The 22607-nt window shown below is 37.6% G+C and overlaps 1 protein-coding gene across 27 annotated transcripts in view; it reads left to right on the top strand.

Annotated features, from left to right (window-relative positions):
- Positions 1 to 22607, top strand: part of ABCC9 (ATP binding cassette subfamily C member 9) — a 151014-nt gene that overhangs the window by 37840 nt on the left and 90567 nt on the right. For all 27 annotated transcript variants that reach the window (XM_072765827.1, XM_025995117.2, XM_072765842.1 and 24 more), the window contains 3 exons: positions 2497 to 2537; positions 3417 to 3559; positions 19538 to 19646. In XM_072765827.1, the coding sequence (XP_072621928.1) occupies positions 2497 to 2537; positions 3417 to 3559; positions 19538 to 19646 (293 nt within the window). The remainder of the gene's footprint in view (positions 1 to 2496; positions 2538 to 3416; positions 3560 to 19537; positions 19647 to 22607) is intronic.

A 22607-nucleotide genomic window follows, 5' to 3' on the forward strand; every position in this document is an offset into this window, starting at 1 on the left:
TGCAACATGAGGTGATAATAATGTCTACCATGTAGGACTATAGGGAAGATTAAAATAATAAATGATACAAATGCTGATAAAATTGTTGATTCTATTCTATCCACTATGTCAAATGCTTCAGAACTCATTATCTCATATAAAGCACCTGGCAAATGGTCTAGTGCTCACTAACCTCTGTCAGTTTCCTCATCTAAAATTGGTGTAATAATAATAAATCATTACCACAGGTGTATTGTGAGAATCAAATGAGGCAGTGAATGTGACACTGTTTAGTAACTGTTAAAAGTATTCTATAAATAGAAGTGCCTGGATGGCTCAGTCAGTTAAGCATCTGACCCTTGATCTCAACTCAGGTCTTGATCTCAGGATCCTGAGTTTAAGTCCTGCACTGGGCTCCACACTGGGCATGGAGCCTACCTAAAAACAAACAAACAAACAAATAAATGAATCATATATATATATATATATATATATATATATATATATATATATTATAAACATATATGCATCTTATAAATGGTATTTGTAGAGCACCACAAGAAGATAAAAATAATGAAAGAAAAAAATCAACATTTATAACAATAACAGAGTGGTTACTGTTGAGGCTTAGAGGGCAAGCTGACCTGAAATGAAGTCCTGCCTCAGTAACTTGTCAGCTCTCGAGCCTTGGTCAGTATTTGGGGGGAGTCTCCGTTTTCTCATCAGGAAGCTGGGAAGTATTAAGAGTATCTTGGGGAATTAAATAAGATAATGTGTGCAAAGTGTTTAGAAAAGTACCTGAAACATAAAAGTGCTCAATCAGTGATAATCTGAAAATATTGTAAAACAAAGTTAAACAGGACACTTACTAGTAGAATTGAAGATCCATCTTTACATTTATGAATCAGTGTTCTTGCCAGTTGAGATAATATCTGGGTGGGGGTGGGGGGAAGAGAAATTCTGTAATTTCCTAGCTTCCATTGCCAAATCGTCATGTACTATTTATGGATTTAATCCATTGGTAAGAGGCAAAAAGACAGTATCATATTTTTTTGTCTTCACTTTGATGGAATTTTATATGGAGAAGTGAAAAAAACATACAGCTTTGAGACCAGAAAGTTCTGGGTTTATTTTTTTTTAAAGATTTTATTTATTTATTCTTGATAAAATAAGCTGGGATAGAAGGAGAGACAGAGCCAGAGACACAGGCAGAGACATAGCCAGAGACATAGGCAGAGGGAGAAGCAGGCTCCATGCACCGGGAGCCCGACGTGGGACTCGATCCCGGGTCCCCAGGATCGCGCCCTGGGCCAAAGGCAGGTGCCAAACCGCTGCGCCACCCAGGGATCCCAAGTTCTGGGTTTAAATCCAAGCTCTATCACCTCTTAGTTTGGAATCTTGCGTGCTACTCACCCTTCATAAGCTGCTTCCTCATTATTGTGTAGAATAGTTGTGGTCATTAAATATGAGAATGTATGGAAAGTATTCTTATTGTATCTCAGTTATTGTGGTGTGTTAGTGCAGAGCAAGGTGGTGGTGAGCAGTCCGAGAGGCCTGACTACATTAGTTTGAATCCCAGCTGTGTGAACCGAAGCTTCTTGTTCGCATCTTTATAATGGGATTAGGAAGAGTACCCGCTATAATACTTGGTGCAGATTGCTATATAAATGGTTTTCAGTCAAATAGCAGTTGCTCTTGTTCCTCTTCATCAAGGGGACGTTGATTATAAAATTAAATATAAATAATGATGAGGGGAAAAGAAAGAAATACACTTAAAGAATGGAGTGACAATAGCCACAGAAAAGAGGTGGCAGCGGAAACATAGCTCCTCATCTGTGTTGTTAGGAAGCTCAAGGCAGTGTTCTTATACAATCCCAGTATTATATAAGAATTCGGATTTGATAACCAAGCCGTACCTGGACCTGCAAATGCACAATCTGATTCTGCACATAATGGTCAGGGTAATTCGTGAGAATAGATCATGAGGACTGATGATGATTTTTGGATGGATTCTCTCCTGCATGTCAAGTAAACAAGGTTCCAGCTTCCATTCTGCTACCAATTCACTTAGTCGTTTACTCCTTAGTCCCTAGAATTCTATGGTTTATGAAAAATTTAACTACAAATCATGAACTTCGCTTTTTAATTTTACTGTGACCTCTAAATGCTAGTGTTTTCCTTGCTTCTCCTTCTGCCCCTCACCCTGCTTGTGTTCTCTCTTTCTCTCTCTCTCTCTCAAATAAATAAATAAAATCTTTTAAAAAATCTGTTTAAAAGAAAAGAAAAAATATTTTCTGATTCAGATTAATATGGAGGAACTCATAAGACTGTGAACAAGGAAATACCAACTGGGCAATGTTTGTGGACTCCAGACAAAATGTTATTTAATGCACTTGTTCCTCTCTATCTTCAAGGGAAGACAGAGACTGTTACTAAAGTAATAATAGATGATTAACTAAAGTTACTTAAAATGTTTCACAGTTCAATGAACCTAATGTATTTGATTTCTTTCCACAGTCTTCATGAACGCAGCAATTCCTATAGCAGCTGTTCTTGCTGTAAGAAACTTTCTCTTGCTTTTAGAAGTGGAACTAAGTCAGTGTTTAGAAATGATTTATGATAAGAACGTGTGGTTGGTAATATATATTACTTTACCTCTGCCAGTTTTCTCTTGCAATCCCCATTGTAATCATTCTAATCCAGGGTTTCTCAAAGGTGACACCATAGACTTTTTGGCCTAGATAATTCTGTGTTAGGAGGGCCATTCCTCTGCACGAGGATGTGTAGCAGCATCCCTGGCTTCTTCCTATTGGATGCTGTTAGCGCTCCCCAGACATTGCCAAGTGTGCCCTGGGGTGCAAAATTAATAGTAGTTGGGGACTAACTGTTGTAATCTTCATGACCTGTTTCCCAGACATTCTTGTATCAGGGTAGTGGTAAATCAACAACCAGAAAATTACATTATATTTCAAACTAAAATGACAAACTAGGACTACATTTAGAAACATAAATAACTCTACATTGAACACTAATGTTGGCAAATTTAGTAAAGATCCATAATAGGGACCCTAAAACAATGGAATACCTTCTTTTTCTCTTAGAAAATTTAGTATTGGTTGAAAAGGACCCACCTGGTTGTTAAGAATTCTAGGTTCACTTCTTTGTTACCCTCCCCTACTCAGTACTTTGACAGAAATCGATTTCCTAATCTAAATAGAATCTGTTCTGCTCTTCTCACAAGTTTACTGCGGGGATGCCATGTAAACCATTAAGTACTCTACCAATGACAAGTATTTTGTTAGGGATGTAATTTGGATGAAGTAATTGTTCTTAGAGTCAGGATTGGTGTAGCAGAATATGTTAGGTTTATAAAATTGAATGTAAGCATTTGTGAAAGTTTCTCCAGCTTTCTCTAAAGAACTTCTCTCTTTGCACAGACATTCGTGACCCATGCCTATGCTAGTGGGAACAATCTAAAACCTGCAGAGGCCTTTGCTTCCCTGTCTCTCTTTCATATCCTGGTCACGCCGCTGTTCCTGCTTTCTACAGTGGTCAGATTTGCAGTCAAAGCCATCATAAGGTATGCCCTGGAATGTCTGAAATTCTTTGCTTGATTATAGAAATGAATATATGCTCGTGGTAGTCAATTTGAAAAAGTATAAAAAAGAACATTCAAATCGCTGCCCAGAGATAGCCATGTTAAAATTTGAATATGCTACTTTCCAGGCTTTTACAATTGTTTTTAATGAATTAATTAATTAATTAATTAATTAATTAATTAATTAATTTTAAAAGACAACACTTGTTTGTCACCACTGGGAGCACCTGGCCTCCCTACAATTGTTTTTAAATGAAAATAATTATTCCAAAATAAAAAATTTGAGTTTATATAGCTTTTTTTTTTAAAGATTATATTTATTTATTCATGAGACACACACACACACACACACACACACACAGAGGCAGAGACACAGGCAGAGGGAGAAGCAGGCTCCATGCAGGGAGTCTAACTTGGGACTCGATCCCGGGTCTCCAGGATCAGGCCCTGGGCTGAAGGCGATGCTAAACCGCTGAGCAACCCGGGCTGCCCAAGTTTATGTAGCTTTTGACTTCTTATTTCACATATTGTTTATTTTTCCCCTCATTAAGATCATGATATTTATTGGATATGCTATAGTCCATTATTTCAAAGTACTGTTCTCTAACTTATTTGCTGATTACCTCCTTATTGGGCTTTAGAGTGTTTCTGCTTTCTACCTAACATAAGTAACATTGAAATCAACATCTTTTTCTATATTTAAACTTTTCTCTGATTATTTTCTTAACACAGATTTCTAGAAGTAGGGATAGGATACTTCTAACAGTATCTGTATTTTAAAAAATTTTATTAATTTTTTTATTTTAAACTCCAGTATAGTTAACATACAGTGTTATGTTAGTTTCAGGTGTACAATATAGTGACTCAACGCTTCCATGTATTACTCAGTGCTCATCAAGATAATTGTACTCTTAACCCCCTTCACCTATTTCACCCATCCCCGCATCTACTGCCCTTCTGGTAACCATCAGTTAGTTTTCTATAGTTTTTTTTTCATTTGTTTTTATTGAAGTTCGATTTACAACATATAGAATAACACCCAGTGCTCATCCCATCAAGTGCCCCCCCTCAGTGCTCGTCACACAGTTATGCCTTTCCCCACCCACCTCCCCTTCTGCAACCCTTTGTTTCCCAGAGTTAGGAGTCTTTTTTTTCTTTTTTTGAGTTAGGAGTCTTTTATGGTTTGTCTCCCTTTCTAATTTTTCCCGCTCAGTTCCCCTCCTTTCCCTTATAATACCTTTCATTATGTCTTATATTCCTCATATGAGTGAAACCATAGGATGATTGTCCTTCTCCGATTCACTTTCTTCACTCAGCATAATACCCTCCAGTTCCATCCATGTGGAAGCAAATGGTGGGTATTCGTCCTTTCTGATGGCTGAGTAATATTCCAGTGTGTGTGTGTGTGTGTGTGTGTGTATAATATCTTTATTCATCTGTCAAAGGACATCGTGGCTCCTTCCACAATTGGCTATTGTGGACTTTGCTGCTATGAACATTGTGGTGTAGGTGTCTCGGTCTTTCACTACATCTGTAACTTTGGGGTAAATACCCAGTAGTGCAATTGCTGGGTCGTAGGGTGGCTCTGTTTTTAACTTTTCTTTTAAAGATTTTATTTACTTATTCATGAGAGAGAGAGACACACACAGAGAGGCACAGACACAGGCAGAGGGAGAAGCAGGCTCCATGCAGGGAGCCTGACATGGGACTCGATCCCAGGGCTCCAGGATCAGGTCCTGGGCCGAAGGTGGTGCTAAACCACTGAGCCACCCAGGCTGCCCTATTTTTAACTTTTTGAGGAGGCTCCATACAGTTTTCCAGAGTGGCTGCACCGGTTTGCATTCCCATCAACAGTGCAAGAGGGTTCCCCCTTCACCACATCCTCTCCCATTTGTTGTTTCCTGTCATTAATTTTCACATTCTCACTGGTGTGAGGTGGTCTCTCATTGTGGTTTTGATTTGTGTTTCCCTGATGGCAAGTGATGTGGAGCATTTTCTCATGTGCTTTTTGGCCTTCTGTATGTCTTCTATGGTGAAATTTCTGTCCATTTTATCTGCCCATTTCATGATTGGATTGTTTGTTTCTTGGGTGTTGAGTTTAATAAGTTCTTTACAGATCTTGGATACTAGCCCTTTATCTGATAGGTCGTTTGCAAATATCTTCTCCAATTCTGTAGGTTGTATTTTAGTTTTGTTGACTGTTTCTTTTACTGTGCAGAAGCTTTTTATCGTGATGAAGCTTTTTATCCTGATGAAGTCCCAATAATCCATTTTTGCTTTTGTTTCTCTTGCCCTCATGGATGTATCTTGCAAGAAGTTACTCTGGCCAAGTTCAAAAAGGGTGTTGCCTGTGTTCTCCTCTAGGATTTTGATAGATTCTTGTCTCACATTTAGATCTTTCATCCATTTTGAGTTTATCTTTGTATCTGGTGTAAGAGAATGGTCTAGTTTCATTCTTCTGCATGGGGATGTCCAATTTTCCCTACACTATTTATTGAAGAGACTCTCCTTTTTCCGGTGGATGTTCTTTCCTGCTTTGTACAATTAGTTAACCATAGAGTTGAGGGCCCATTTCTGGGTTTTCTATTCTGTTATTGATCTATGTGTCTGGTTTTGTGCCAGTATCATTCTGTCTTGATGATCATGGCTTTGTAATACAGCTTGAAATCTGGCATTGTGATGCCCCCAGCTCTGGTTTTCTTTTTCAGTATTCCCCTGGCTATTCGGGGTCTTTTCTGATTCCATACAAATCTTAAGATGATTTGTTCCAACTCTGTGAAGAAAGTCCATGGCATTTTGATAAAGATTGCATTGAACGTGTAGATTGCCCTGGGTAACATAGCCATTTTCACAATATTAATTCTTCTGATCCATGAGCATGGAACGTTTTTCCATCTCTTTGTGTCTTCCTCAATTTCTTTCAGAAGTGTTCTGTAGTTTTTAGGGTATAGATCCTTTACCTCTTTGGTTAGGTTTATTCCTGGGTATCTTATGGTTTTGGATGCAATTGTAAGTGGGATTTATTCCTTAATTTCTCTTTCTTCAGTCTCATTGTTAGTGTATAGAAATGCCACTGATTTTTGGGCATTGGTTTTGTATCCTGCCACATTGCCGAATTGCTGTATGAGTTCTAGCAATCTTGGGGTGGAGTCTTTTGGGTTTTCTATATATAGTATCATCTTACCTGCGAAGAGGGAGAGTTTGACTTCTTTGCCAATTTGAATGCCTTTAATGTCTTTTTGTTGCCTGATTGCTGAGGCTAGGACTCCTAGTACTATGTTGAATAGCAGTGGTGAGAGTGGACATCCCTGTCATGTTCCTGATCTTAGGGGAAAGGCTCCCAGTGTTTCCCTATTGAGAATGATATTTGCTGTGGGCTTTTCATACATGGCTTTTAAGATGCTGAGGAATGTTCCTTCTATCCCTACACTTTGAAGAGTTTTGATCAGGAATGGATGCTATATTTTGTCAAATGTCTCTGCATCTATTGAGAGGATCATATGGTTCTTGTTTTTTCTCTTGTTGATATGATCCATCCCGCTGATTGTTTTACGAGTGTTGAACCACACTTACTCTCCGGGGGGGGGTGGGGGGGGTGGATAAATCCCACTTGGTCATGGTGAATAATCTTCTTAATGTATTGTTGGATCCTATTGGCTAGTACCTTGTTGAGAATTTTTGCATCTGTGTTCATCAGGGATATTGGTCTATAATTCTCTTTTTTGGTGGGGTCTTTCCCTGGTTTTGGAATCAAGGTAATGCTGGCCTCATAAAACTACTTTGAAAGAATTCCCTCCTTTTCTATCCATTGAAACAGCTTTAGTAGAATAGGTATTATTTCTTCTTTAAACATTTGATAGAATTCCCCTGAGAAGCCATCTGGTCCTGGACTTTTGTGTCTTGGTAGGTTTTTGATGACTGCTTCAATTTCCTCCCTGGTTATTGGCCTGTTCTGGCTTTCTGTTTCTTCCTGTTATAGCTTTGGTAATCTGTGGTTTTCCAGAAATGCATCCATTTCTTCTAGATTGCCTAATTTGTTGGCATATAGCTGTTCATAATATGTTTTTAAAATCGTTTGTATTTCCTTGGTATTGGTTGTGATCCCTCCTCTTTCATTTGTGATTTTATTAGAGTCTTTTCCCTTTTCTTTTTAATAAGGCTGGCTAGGGATTTATCTATCTTATTAATTCTTTCAAAGAATCAACTACTGATATTGTTGATCTGTTCTACAGTTCTTCTAGTCTCTATTTCATTGACTTGTACTCAAATCTTTATTATCTCTCTTCTTCTTGGTGTAGGTTTTACTTGCCATTCTTTCTCCAGTTCCTTTAGGTGCGAAGTTAGCTTGTGTATTCGAGTTTTTTCCAGTTTTTTTGAGGGAGGCTTGTATTGTGATGTATTTCTCTCTTAGGACCATTTTTGCTGTATCCCAGAGATTTTGAATGGTTCTATCTTCATTTTCATTAGTTTCCATGAATCTTTTTAATTCTTCTCTAATTTCCTGGTTGACTCACTCATCTGTTAGTTGAATGCTATTTAACCCTCACGTGTTTGAGTTTCTTCCAAATTTTTTCTTGTGATTGAGTTCTAGTTTCAAAGCATTGTGGTCTGAAAATATGCAGGGGACAATCCCAATCTTTTGGTATTGTCCTGATTTGTGACCCAGTATGTAGTCTATTCTGTAGAAAGTTCCATATGCACCTGAGAAGAATGTGTATTCAGTTGTGTTCAGATGTAAAGTTCTGTATATATCTGTGAGATCCATCTGGTCCAGTGTATCATTTAAAGCTCCTGTTTCTTTGGAGATGTTGTGCTTAGAAAATCTGTCGTTTGCTGAAAGTGCCGTGTTGAAGTCTCCTATTATTAGTGTATTATCTAAATACCTCTTTGGTTATTAATTGATTGATATGCTTTGCAGCTCCCACATTAGGGGCATAAATATTCATGATTTTTAGGTCTTTTGTTGGATAGACCCTTTAAGTATGATATAGTGTCCCTCTTTATCTCTTACTGTAGTCTTTGGTATAAACTTTAATTTATCTTATATGAGTATTGCTACCCCAGCTTTCTTTTAAGGACCATTTGAATGGTAAATGGTTCTCCATCCCTTCATTTTTAAGCTGGAGGTGTCCTTAGGTCTAAAATGAGTCTCTTTTCGACAGCATATAGATGGGTCTTGCTTTTTTATCCAGTCCGATGCCTTCCGTCTTTTGATGGATTCATTTAGCCCATTCATGTTCAGAGTAACAATAGAAAGAGATGAATATATTGTCATCATATTACCTACTCAGTCCCTGTTTTTGTGGATTGTTTCTTTGGGTACCCTCTTTCTTTTACAGGGTCCCCCTTCATATTTTTTGCAGAGCTTGTTTGGTGGTCACATATTCTTTCAGTTTCTGCCTATCCTAGAAGCTCTTTATCTCTCCTATTCGGAATGAGAGCCTTGCTGGATAAAGTATTCTTGGCTGCCTGTTCTTCTCATTTAGTACCCTGTATATATCCTGCCAGCCCTTTCTGGCTTGCCAGGTCTCTGTGGAGAGGTCTGCTGTTAATCTAATATTTCTCCCCATATAAGTTAAGAATCTCTTGTATTGTGCTGCTTAAGAATTTCTCTTTATCTTTGAAATTTGCAAGTTTCACTTAAATGTTAAGGTATTGAATGGTTTTTATTGATTTTTTGGGGTGTCCTCTCTATCTCTTGGATCGGAATGCCTGTTTCCTTACCCAGATTTGGGGAGTTCTCAGCTATGATTTGTTCAAATATATTTTGTGGTCCTCTGTCTCCCTCAGCCTCTTCTGGAATCCCAATTAGATGTATATTCTTCCTTTTCAAGCTGATTTATTTCCCTGAGACTTTCCTCATGGACTGTTAATTGTTTTCCTCTTTTTCCCTCAGCTTCCTTCCTTACCATCAAGTTGTCTTCTCTGTCACTCACTCTCTCTTCCACCTCACTAACCTTAGCAGTTAGAACATCCAGTTTGGATTGCATCTCATTTAATATATTTTTAATTTTGGCCTGATTAGATCTCAATTCTGCAGTAACACTCTAGAGTCTTTTATGCTTTTTTTTTTTTTCCAAAGCCACTAGTAGCTTTATAATTGTACCTCTGAATTGAATTTCGACATTGTATTGAAATCCAAATTCTGTAACTCTGTGGCAGAGAGTACTGTTTCCAGTTCTTTCTTTTGTGGTGAATTCTTCCTTGTAGTCATTTTGTCCAGTGCAGAGTGGCTGTATAAGCGGGCTGAGTCAAAAATATCAACCACGACCTGAGTAAAATACACTGTAGATAATTCCAAAGAGGTCAGAGACCAGAAAATAAAAAAAAAAAAGAAGAACAGAACAAAATAAAACAAAAGGACCACTAAAGTGAAAAACAAATTTTAAAACAAAATAAAAAGCCAAAAATTAAAAGCAAAGAAGAAGAAAAAAGAAAAATGAAAGAAAGTAAAGAGGAAAAAGAGAAAAAAAGGGGGGGGATGATGGTGGTGAGGAAGGGATAGTGGAGAGAAAATATAGTCTACCTGAGGGATCCTAGAGGGTGATCCTCTTGTTTCTGAGAGTATTTTGTTCCTTATGTTATAAGATGCTCAATCCCAAATTTGTATAAACCAGTAATACTTCTAGAAAGCCCCAACATTGACCACCAAAACATAAACAAGATAAAAAAAAGGGGGGCAGAATGGGAAGGAAGAGAGAATATCATCTTCCAGAATGAACCAGCATGGGGTTCCACTTGGTTCTGGGTGTATGTTGGTCATGGTTCAGAAGGTATAACTTCCACCATTGTAAAACAAAACGAGGCAGAAGAAAACAAAATCCATATCTTGTATATCTACCAAAATTAATATTTTTTTTTAATTTTTATTTATTTATGATAGTCACACAGAGAGAGAGAGAGAGAGGCAGAGACACAGGCAGAGGGAGAAGCAGGCTCCATGCACCGGGAGCCCGACGTGGGACTCGATCCCGGGTCTCCAGGATCGCGCCCGGGCCAAAGGCAGGCGCCAAACCGCTGCGCCACCCAGGGATCCCCATATCTACCAAAATTAAATGAAATACGCTGAAGGGAATCCAGAAGTGAAAAATATATCTAAGACATGTAATTGTAGAAATATGAGCCAAAAAGGAAAAAACTTAAAAATGAGGAGCTGGTAAAATATTGTAGTTAAGGTGGGAAAAAAGAAAAAGCATTGGAAGTTTTTAGTGTCTTATAAAAACAAGTCATAGTGGGGGAGAAAAAAAAGGAGCCTCTGGTTCTATATACTATTTTCCCTCAGTCCTGGAGCTTTCCAGTACTGCTTGGTCAGTAAACTTGCTCTTCCCTTGTTCTTCCAGCTGGTCTTCTGGGGGAGAGGCCTGCTGTGCTGATTCTCAGGTGTGTGTACCTGGGAGAGATACCCCACCCCCTGCCAGGTGCTGGGCTCAGTGTGAGCTGTTTATCCTGTGAAGCCTTTGTTCTCTGGTGGCCCTGCCTCTCCCAGCACAAGATGAAACAAAGAGGAAAAACAACAATGGTGGCAGCCAGATTTCCAGTTTTGGAGTCAGCTCCCTGCAGTAACTAACTGCAGTCTCCCAGTCAGCCTAGATGCTCCTGGGGGCAGACATGGGTGCACTGATCTGCACAGCTTGTGGGGCGCCCAGCTACAGGTGTGTTCTTGCTTTCCTGTGTGCTCCCCTCTTCCACCTGTCCCAGGGGGAACACAGGATCACCAGCTTTGTCCACTTGGGCACCCTGGAATCTGGGGCCCTGTGCTGCTGGACCCATGCTCCCGGGAACTACCTCTCCCAAAAGGAGCTGGCCCGCCTAACCAACTGGCTTCTCCCAAATGCCCTGGAGGGCTGTGGTGCTCCAGCTCTTTAGCAGTTTGTGATAAGCTTTCCCCCAGGCGCCCCTTCTTTTATAGTGACTCCAGGAATCTTGAGGCTTCACTGCCTCTCCTGTGATTCTGCCCAATTTCCCTGCTAAGCATTTTTCCATCAGGGAAAACTCCAGCACAGATTTTTAAAGTTCCTGCTTCTCTAAGGCTGGGCTTTCTTGCCCCAGAGGCTTTCTTGACTCTGCTTTAGCCTGGCTTCTCATGGTTCCCCTCCCCCACTTTATTCTTATTTTTTTTTTTCACCTTCCTACATTGTTAGAAGTGAAAACTTTTCTCTCTGTAGCATTCCAGCTGTTCTCTCTTTAAATCTCAGTTCAAATTCATAGGTGTTCAGTATGTTTTGAAAGTTATCTAGGTAAGTTGGTGGAACCAGGTGAGTTGAGGACCCCTACTCTTCTGCCATCTTGCCCCTTGTTCTCTATATTTAAGAGTCTGTCTCTTGGTTTGTCTCTTTTTTTCCCTTTGTTCATTTGTTTTGTTTCTCAAATTCCACATATGAATGAAATTATATAGGATTCATCTTTCTCTGACTGACTTATTTCACTTAGCATTATATTCTCTAGCTCCAACCATGTTGTTGCAGATGGCAAGATTTCATTCTTTTCTATGACTGAGTACTACTCTATTGTGTGTATATGTATATATGTTTATATATGTATATACATATATATGGCACATCTTTTTAATCCATTCATCTATTGTTGAATACTTGGGCTGTTTCCATCATTTTGTTATTGTAAATAATGCTGCAATAAACATAGGGGCTCATATATCCTTTTGAATAAGTGTTTTTGCATTCTATGCATAAATACCCAGTAGTGGTATTACTGGATTGTAGGGTAGTTCTATTTTTAATTTTTTGGGGGAACCTCCATACTGTCTTCCACAGTTGCTACATCAGATTGCACTCCCACTAGCCATGTATAAAGATTCCTTTTTCTCCACTTCCTTGCCAATGCTTGTTGTTTCTTGTGTTTTTTATTTTAGCCATTTTGATAGTGTGAAGTGATATTGCATTATAGTTTTGATTTGCATTTCCTTGATGATGAGTGATGTTGAGCATCTTTTCATGTGTCTGTTAGCCATCTGTAGGTCATCTTTGGTGAAATGTCTATTCATGTCTTCTTCCCATTTGTAATTAGATTATTTGGGGGGTTTTGGTGTTCAGTGGTGTGAACAGTATGCACATTTTTAAGGTCCTTAATGAATATTGCTGTGTTGCTTTTCATGAGTGGTAGGTCAAAAAGTGTAGACATTTGTAATATGTTTAAAAATTTCTTATTTATTTGAGAGAGAGAGAAAGTAAGCAGGAGGGAGAGGGAGAGAGAATCTGAAGCAGACTCTGCACTGAGCACAGAGCGGTATGCAGAGCTCAGTCCCATGATGGCAAGATCACAACCTGAGCCAAAACCAAAAGTTGGACACTTAACTGACTGAGCCAACAGGCACTGCCATTTTTAAGATCTTTAAAGTGAAAATGGCCATAATATCTTCCAGTAAAATTGTGTCCATTTATATTTGCAGTTACAGTGATGGACAGTGTTCTCATCAACAAATATTCACTGTTTTAATTTTAATTTAATCTGGAAAAAACCTAAGTAAGTCTCATGGTTTCTTCTAATTGGAAAGGCTTTGCAAAACCCCTCCACACTTTGCTCATTTTAAATATGCTTCTCTCATTTTTTTTAACCAGTGTATACTTTGTCTCAAACTTACAGTTTCGTACAATGCACAACAATAAAAATAGATACATAATAATGACCATTTTCCCACCATTTTTCTTGTGCTATATAAATAAGTAGGCTACCAAACTTGGTTATACTATATTGTATAATGCTGTACACACCACAGTCTACTGTGTCTGATACTTTGTTATAAACAAGGAAGTCTTCAAGTAGTATTTTGCTTATGGTAGAAGATCTGATAAACTTCATAAGATCTCAGCATGTTTCATAAACAGTCATTATCACACTTGGCCTTTGAAAGAAATGTCAAGATGTTAACAATACTAAGGAAAATTGGAAAACAGAGGCCTTAAGTATATGAAGCCTGGCATTGCCACTGATAGCAATATTTCCCATTTCTTGTAAAGGCTTTTTTTTTTAAACTAATTGATTTTTTTTCTTGTAAAGTCTTTTAAAATGAGACAATTTTCCCAATGGTGACATATTACAAAGAAAGCTAGTATGTGGCAGTTAAAATACCAGAATCTTCAGTTCGGGAGAGTAATTTATGTTGGTTTAATGATGGTTCAAACCCAGATGACAGTAAGATGCACATGCATTGTCTTATTATAAACTGAAATTCTGATGGGTCACAATAGTATCACAAAATTATTTCAGTGCCGTTTTGCCTCTGAAACAGTTGTACAGAACACTGACTGATTTTCGTAGCACCATTTCCAAATTAGGCAGTGCTCTGGAGGGGAAGCTATTTCAAACAATAAAATTGATGAATGGCCAAAGTCTGCTATTTTGGTCCTTAGTTTCATTTTCTCCATTTAATAGCTGTCCCTTCCATGGTTTCATTTTTAATTGGAATTTGACTTTGTACCACAAGTGGGGATAAAAAAAGTTGTTAAGTTATAACAGGTAACTTCTCTTAAATCAGGAGGTTACCAAGCATCAAAAGGACTTAAAGAGTTTATTTGGGGGGGAGAAAACAGAAAAAAAAAACCACCAAAAAACCTAGGAGTGCCCTCCCACTCCATAGTATACACTCCTGCTGCAGTAAATGCTGGTAAAATTGAGAGTGGGCAATATTCACTGTATATTTATGCATAGCACTCCTTCTTCCTTATGTCCCAGGGAAAGGCGTTTGCCAGTTTGATAAAGACCAGTCTGTTTTCAGGGCTCAGTTCCAGATTTCCCAAGCCATATGCCTAATACAATTAGCTTATAAAAACTTACTTCTCTAAAATGAGTCTCAGTAGTTGATTTGTGGGTCCTACAGAGATGCAACAGAGGAGCCAGGCCTTTCTCCCACTGTGTGCTGGTTCTGGGAACCCAAATGAGCTTTTTCCCAGTATTGACTGGGTTTGGCATTCTTTTCTGTGCCTGGGAACCCGTGACCAGTCTTTGATGCCAATTGGCCCATGATGAGCTGAGCAGCCTGTTTATAATCGGAGACTTTGGTGAGCTGATTTTGAAACCTTTTCTTCAGGACTGTGGAAGTATAAATTCTTTGCCTCACTCTCCAATGCATCAGAGATTTGGTGGGTTAGAAGGCGGTGCAACATATTCCCAAACCTATGTTATACATACCTGGAAGAACTTACAAACTCCTCTACTGTAGTAAAATTCTGTGCTGTGTAAAATTCTTTCCTATGTGAAAATTCTCTACGTTCTTTTAAAAATGTTTAGTTTGCTAGCCAAAGTGGTCTTCAGGGTGCACAATGGGCAGAACCTCATGAAAAAGTAATAACATAGAAGAAGGGGGTAGATACAATTCAGGTTTTCTCTTTACAACCTCACACCCTACTCTGGTTGAGTTTTCTGGACACTTTATGGTATTGTATTCCAGTCTACATTCGCAAAAACAGAGTCACGAAATGAGGAAAAGCAGGAAAAGTCACTAGTTTGTAAAATATTAAAATTCTTGAAAAAGAGTAATTTTGGGGGGATGCTTGCCCCCCTTTTCCACTTTGCTTTATTTGGAAGGAAATAATTTATGCATTTTTGCTTTTCTGGAGGAGAATATAATTTGATATGCTGTGTCCTTTATAAATAATTTTAGCTAAGGTTGCTGGGATTTGATGTATAATACAATATCTATGTCCAAAGATATTACTTGCCAAGAGAAAAATGTGTAAAACCATCCCTTGCTTTATTGGAAAATAACTTTGTATCCTTTTCTCATGTACCTCCCAAAGGAATGTATGCTTGGCTAGTCCACTACAGTTACCTTTGATCAAATAAATTGTTACTGATATTTATCATAGAGCATGCATACTTCAGCCTGGTCCCTGATTACAAAGATGTTATAGTTCCTACAAGAAAAGAACATAATTGCCAGCAACAAAGTCACTTATTCCTGATTAATGTAATAGCACCTGTCCAAGGTACTCAAACTTTATCTAAATACCCAAAATGAAACTTGAAAAGTGAAAAAATAACGTGTGTAGCTAAAACCTTAAATACTGGTATGAATTATTTAAACACATGAGAAATTGGTAAAATACTGACCTAGAAGTATGGTGGAGGCAGGCTTAGGAGTTGGTATTCAATGCACCTGCTGTCAAACCTAGTACTGCCACAGAGTACTCATTGTTCAACCTCAAGCACTTCATTTTGTGTCTCTGTAGCTTGGGTTCTTCACTTAAGTGAGCACAGTAGTTCCTGTTTATGGCGATTGAGACAATTAAATGAGATAGTATAGAACAGTGCCTAGCACATTGCCTAAATGTTTTAGGTACTTTACCAATATCCATTTTATTATTGTACCTCCATTTTATTAATCTACCTTCTGTGCTTCAGAGAGATATCTTCTGTGGGTCTGCATGCACTTGTTAATACTTTAAGTACATTACTAGGTATTAGGAATTGCAGAGATGAAAGATAGAGTGAAGTATGCAGGGAACCTACAATCTAGTTGGCGATACCAGGAAGGGAAACTAAGTACAATATGGTGTGTTATGCTATTTAAGCTCTACACAGAATGCCAGGGCCCATCTATGAGGGTCACTGAAGTTCACCGAGTGAGAAGGCAGACAGTCTGGTCAGTGAAGATTTAAAAGACTTAGTGGCTCCTTCATAAGATCTTAAGAAATGGTAGGACTCAGTTGAAGAAAAAGGGAAAACATGTTCAAGCTGAGAGAGCAATGTTTTCGGTGGGGGGGGGTGATGAGTAAGTAGGTGAGAGATCTTGGTATTTTTAGGGGACTCAACGTAGTTGAGTGTAATTGGTGACAGGTTCTGATGTGGAAAGTGGAAGAGGATGAAGCTAGAGAGTAAAATCCTGAGCAGTCTGGAAATGATGCTAAGGATGCCGGAGGCAAAGGGGTGCCATTTGTTATTTTAAGGAGAGGAATGCTGCATAAACAGATTTGGATTTTAAATATATAACCCTGGCAGCATGGTAGAAATTACTTCACCCTTGGTCAGGATTCATGCATTTTCCATAATTGCTTTGCCTCAGTGATTTCTGAAAGGACCTCATATGCATAGGAAATGCTTTTTGTATTACCCATTTATTCATTCACCAGACATTCCTTGAGAAATTACTATGTTGTATTTTTGGCATTGGGCTAGATTCTGAAGATGAAAATCTTTGCTCTTAAGGAATTCATTGTGTAATGGGAGAGTATCAAAATGTAATGGAGGTATCAAAAATGACAAGATAGCAGTTCCAGGGACCCTCAGTCAGAAAGCCTAGAATGATGAGGGCAGGGGAGGGGAAAGGAGGAGGAGGTTCAGAGAAGTCTTCATCTTAGGGTCCTCCAATATTTCTTGTAATTAGAGAGTTCCAGAGTGGAATGTTATAGAGAGGAAAGAAAGTTCTCTCTATGCCCCAGTTACACTCAGAGACCGTTACTTCCTGATGCTTAGTAAGAATGGGACTCATTAATTCCATAAAAGCTTCAGTAAGATTTGTGTGTGTACTAGAAAAGTGAAATGGAGAATTGAATCAACTGACTTTACTTAAATGTCTGAGTCATTGGTTTATTCCTTCTTTGATTTATTCAGCAAACATTCATTGAGTAATATGTGCCAGGAGCAGCTAGACATAGAGTTACAAAGGCAAATGAGTCTGACCCCTGGACTTCCCTTTGTGTGCAAAGACCTAGTATGAGATTGTTTAAAAGGTATTTTTTGGAACGGCAAAGCTGTGCTCCTTAAAATCCATTCTTCAAAATAATAAGAACAGAATGACAACTAAGATCTATAAAGGTAAAGAAGATCTTTTACTACTACTTTTGAGGTAGATCTTATACATTCTTAACACAAGAAAAAAACTGTAACTATGTATGACGACAATGTTAACTAGACTTATTGTGCCAATCAGATTGCAATTTATACAAATATTGAATCATTATGTTGTACACCTGAAACAAATACATGTCAATTATACCTCAATTTACAAAGCGAAGAAGAGATAACTGTCATTTAAGAGAAATAAACTGGCATTTCATAAGGCATTTCTAATACTGGCTTTCCAATTCATATGGCCAATATTTGCTGACCAAGACTCAAAAAGAGTACACAAACTGAAGCTCATCTTTTTGTTGTTGTTGAGGTATCTGAAATTCTTTTTTAAATAGTAAAATATACATAACATAAAATTTACCATTTAAACCATTTTATGTGTATAGTTCGGTCACGTTAAGTACGTACACATTGCTTTGCAGCCATCACCACAATCCATTCTGGAACTTCTTCATCTCCCCAAATTAGAATCTGTTTTCATTAAACAGTAACAATATTTGCCTCTTCTCCCAGCCCCTGGAAACCACCAATGACTTTCAAATTTTTACGAATTTGACTATTCTAGGTACCTCATATAGGTAGAATCAGACACTATTTGTAAGGGTTTATTTTATTTTATTGTGCCTGGCTTATTAGCATTATGTATAATAATGCCGTGAAGAATTTATTCACCTTTATGTTTCCAGTGAAAAGAAGGAGTTTCTATGGCATGTGAGGCCATAGGCCTTAAAGATGGTAGGCAAAAGACAGTTAAATTTACTTTTCTCTATTTTATTAGTCTGCCACATACATATACACACAGAGACAACAAGCTTTGCAGACCTATTTGGAAGCACTTAACTTGACTGCAAGCTCACGTGAAAAAATATAATTTTTTTGTTTCAAATCTTTATTTTCCAGTTTCCTACCAAAGGCAATATTTCCCCTGTGGTTGATACTGCATATGCCAAATTAGTTTGTTCACTTTCAGCATCCTAGCACACTAAAAGGAGCATTTCTTTTAAGTTCAACTTCTTCAAACTTCGCAGAACTTTCTTTAGCATATTATTTTATTTATAGGAGCATTTTTTCAAATCATGTTGTTGTTTCTTTGGTTCTTTCTCTTTGCTCCTGATTCTGTAACACTAGCTTTAAAAAGTAAGAAGGGGAGGCGTAGTTAGAACAAGGAGTCTTGTACCCTGCCCAAGGAGACCATAATAAAGAATGTTTGTAAACCACAGTTCTAGAGCCGGGCTTCTCAAACTGTGATGTGCTTATGAAGCATTTCTGGATCTTGTGAAAATCAGTATTTTGATTTAGTAGCTTCTGGGTGGGGCCTGAGAGTCTCTGGTAAGCTCTTAGTGATGCTGATACTATTGGTCCTTAGCCAACACTGAGCAGAGGCCTGTCTTCTTTCTAGGTTCAGAAAATATGTGTAGTGTATAGTGCTTAAGCAAGATAACAGAATGGTCATGGGCCCCAGATCTGTGTTATATGCTAAATGCTTTTTTTTTTTTTAAGTTTGACTTTTCTTTTCTTTTTTTTTTTTTTAGAGAGATTTTATTTATTTATTCATGAGAGACACAGAGAGAGGCAGAAACATAGGCAGAGGGAAAAGCAGGCTCCCTAGCAGGACTCCATCCCAGGAGTCCAGGATCACGCCTTGAGCCAAAGGCAGACACTCAACCACTGAACCACCCAGGAGCCTCTATATGCTAAATGATTTTAAGCAGGCTATTAGGTTCTCTATAACTTGTTTTCCCTTGTTTGTAAAATTAGAATAATTGGCATTATTATTTTAGACCATTCTGTTTTAAGTTCCTCAACTCTGTCTTTGACAAGAAACATATCTGTTAAAAAAAAAAAGTGCAAAAAAAATTTGGCTGCATTCAAAGGGTGACAAATTGTTTCTGGTTTTCATGAGACCTTTCTACTTTTAGAACTGAAAGTCCCAGGTCCTGGGAGCCCATCATTTTTGGGCAATTTAGTTAGGATGCTTGTTACTCCGAACTGAAGCTGAATTCCCAGTTGGTCTTCAGAAAGGAAGGCCACTCGGAGGTGGCTTGCTCAACATGGTAATGAGTGAGGGAAATGCTTGTTTATTTTGGTAGAGCTTCATTGTGGTGGTTTTATTTTTAACCCCTTTTTTTGTGTTTGTTTGGCTGGTTTTTGCAGTGTACAAAAGTTAAATGAGTTTCTCTTGAGTGATGAGATTGGTGAGGATAGCTGGCGAACTGGTGAAGGTTCTCTTCCTTTTGAGTCCTGTAAGAAACACACTGGAGTGGTAAGTGCTTTTTCTTATTATTGAAGCTGTGACTAGGCAACAGTCCCAAAATTGGATGATTTTATATGAGGGCCATTAGAAGAAATTATAAGCTTTACTTTTTAACCTATATCAAGAAAAATTGCCACCTGTTTCTACAACAAGCTTCAATAGTCTAAAATTTATCAACAAATGTATAAGGCTTGTCATTAGAAATCATCAAAGAATTATCCCAATTCTTTGAGCACATGTTCATTGAAAAAATAATTAAAAGATTGTCTTCCCCAAACTTTATATAAAAATACTACTAAATAAAAGCTTAATAATTCCCACATCATATTCTTTCAATACTTTTTAGCTATATTATACCTTTTAGTTTAAAAAGTGCTTTTAAAGCATTACATCTTTTGACTCACTTAGTATTACCTTATTTTTATTTTCCAACTGAACATTGAGTTTCTGTATTGTGTGGCTTGAATAAAGTCAAAATTAGTAAGCAGCAGAGCCAGAATTAAAACCCGAGTCTTGTTAACTCCTCAACCAGCTTATTCATCCATTACATAAATATTTACTCAGTATCTACATACAGCCTGGAAACATGTTCAATATTACTTTGTCTTATATTATGTGTAATATGACATGTACCATATATTTGCCTATGTTTCTAGACTTATTGGCTACCCTGTACCTTAGAGACATAGCTATAAAGAAGGAAAATAAGCTCCTTTTGTCACAGTTAGCTTTCTTAAAGGAAGACGTCAGATGATAAAAAAGTTTAAAAAGTGAGATAATTTAACTTTGGGAAGAAAATAAAAATAAAATAAATAAATAAAATAAAATAAAATAAAAAATAAAATGGGGTCTGAGAGAGTGACTGAGATGCTGGAAGCCAGGTGATCATTTCCCAGGAAGGCCCCCTCTGAAGAGCTGTCATTTGGGCTGAGACCTGAATGAAGAGTACATACTTACTTGGTAAAGATCTGGGGAAGAAAACATTTCAGGCAGAGAGCCAGTTGATGCAAAGACTTTGAGGTGGGAATGAATTTGGTGTGTTCAAAGAACAGAGAGACACTTTGGTTGAAGCCTGGTGAGAAATGGAGAGATAAGATAAGAACAAGGATGGAGGGTCTGGATTGTATTCACATGCAATAGAAAACCATAGGAGGGATTTAAACCCTGATATATATGTATGTGTGTGTGTGTGTGTGTATGTGTGTGTGTATATATATATATATATATACACACCTTTATATATATAAATGGTTTATATATATATTTATGGTTTTTATATATTTATGGTTTATTTATATAAATATATATTTAGTATATATTAATATATATAAAGGTTATATATATATATATATATAAAGGCCTTAAAAGATAAGTGATTGGGGCATATGGGTGGCTCAGTCGGTTGAGCCTCTGCCTTTGCCTCAGGTTGTGATCCTGGGGCCTGGGATTGAACCTCGAGTTGGGCTTCCTGCTTAGTGGGAAATCTGCTTCTCCCTCTCCCTTTACCCCTCCCCGCCCTGCTCATGCTCTCTCTGTCCTCTATTCTTTCTGTCTCTCTCAAATGGATGAATAAAATCTTTTGAAAAAATAAAATATCAGTGATTTAAAATATGTATCAGTGATTTAAAAGATCACTTTGGCTACTGGGTTGCCAGTAATCAGTGGGAACAAGAGTAGAACAGATAGATCTATAAGAAAATTATTACAATAACATAGGCAAGAAATGATGATGGTTAGAATTAGGTTTTTTTTGTGGCAGTTGCAGTGGACATTGTGAGAAAGTGATCAAATTCAGCGTATTTTTTTTTAAGATTGAGTTGATAAAGACCTGCTGATAGGATGGATAGGGAGGCTGAGAAGTGAGTAGATTGGTGTTGAGGTGGGATCAAGAGGAATATCTGCACATGATAATTTTGAGATATTCATTGACATCTAAGAGAAGTCAGCATTGGAGATGTAAATTGTAAGAGTCATTAGCCATTAGATATTTAAATCAATGAGACTGGTTCACATCACTTTCTTGAAAGATGTGTCTGAAAAATTCTGAAGAAAGTCTTCAAAATTAATATGTACATTTCATAACAATAAAATAGAAAGATGTTATTCTAAAATGAGTCATGTTAAAATTGATATTAGTTATTCATGTTACTATTAGACAAAAATATGAATATATTTACTATTTTTGTAACCAAACAAAATTACACATGCAATCTTCTGGCTGGAATTAATTGAGGCTTGGAAAGTCTTTTTACCAGAAAGTCAATCTATATTAAATTTTTCTTTACATCATGTTTAAAACTGCTAAAAATAGTTGAGATGAGCACTCATCTATATTTAGACTTGCTGTCTTCTACTGCTTTTCTGGAGTTTTACTTTACTCTCTGTTATGTTATTTTATTGAGCAAGTGTGATTTTGTCTCAGAATGAACTACCACCTAGTCCTGTTTACACTGGGCTAACCATGCCTCAGAATGTTTGTTTGCTATTGTGTGGACATAGACAGCAAGACAGGAACACATTATAGAGTGTCTACACTTTGAGGCAGCAGGAAAGTCAAGTTGATTAGAACCACTGTTGTCATCCTTTGGATTATAGGAGATTACCAAAGAACTTATTAGATCATCTTTCAGAGATGTGGGGATGAGCAGAGTGGATGACCTCAAGAATGAGGATGTAGGAGGTCAAGTTTATGGAGTTAGGGAAATCTAAAGAACTTTTTGTATGAGATGAGGGATAGATGAAAAATTGAACTGAGAAAAGGTTTTTGGAAGGAAAAAAGAATCCCCTTCAAATGTATTCAATATCTTCAGGGTTATTGAAACCAGACTGGACTTCTGATGTCTTTCAGGGTCATTCATCACTGCTGATGGGCCAAACCACAAACGACAAACTTTTTAAAATGGAGTGAAAAAAGCTGTGTGTTTGAAAATAACACTAATGGAAACTTCTTCTTGAGAGCTTAAGATGCTA

Source organism: Vulpes vulpes, chromosome 8, assembly GCF_048418805.1.
Source record: "Vulpes vulpes isolate BD-2025 chromosome 8, VulVul3, whole genome shotgun sequence".
Taxonomy (NCBI): Eukaryota; Metazoa; Chordata; class Mammalia; order Carnivora; family Canidae; genus Vulpes; species Vulpes vulpes.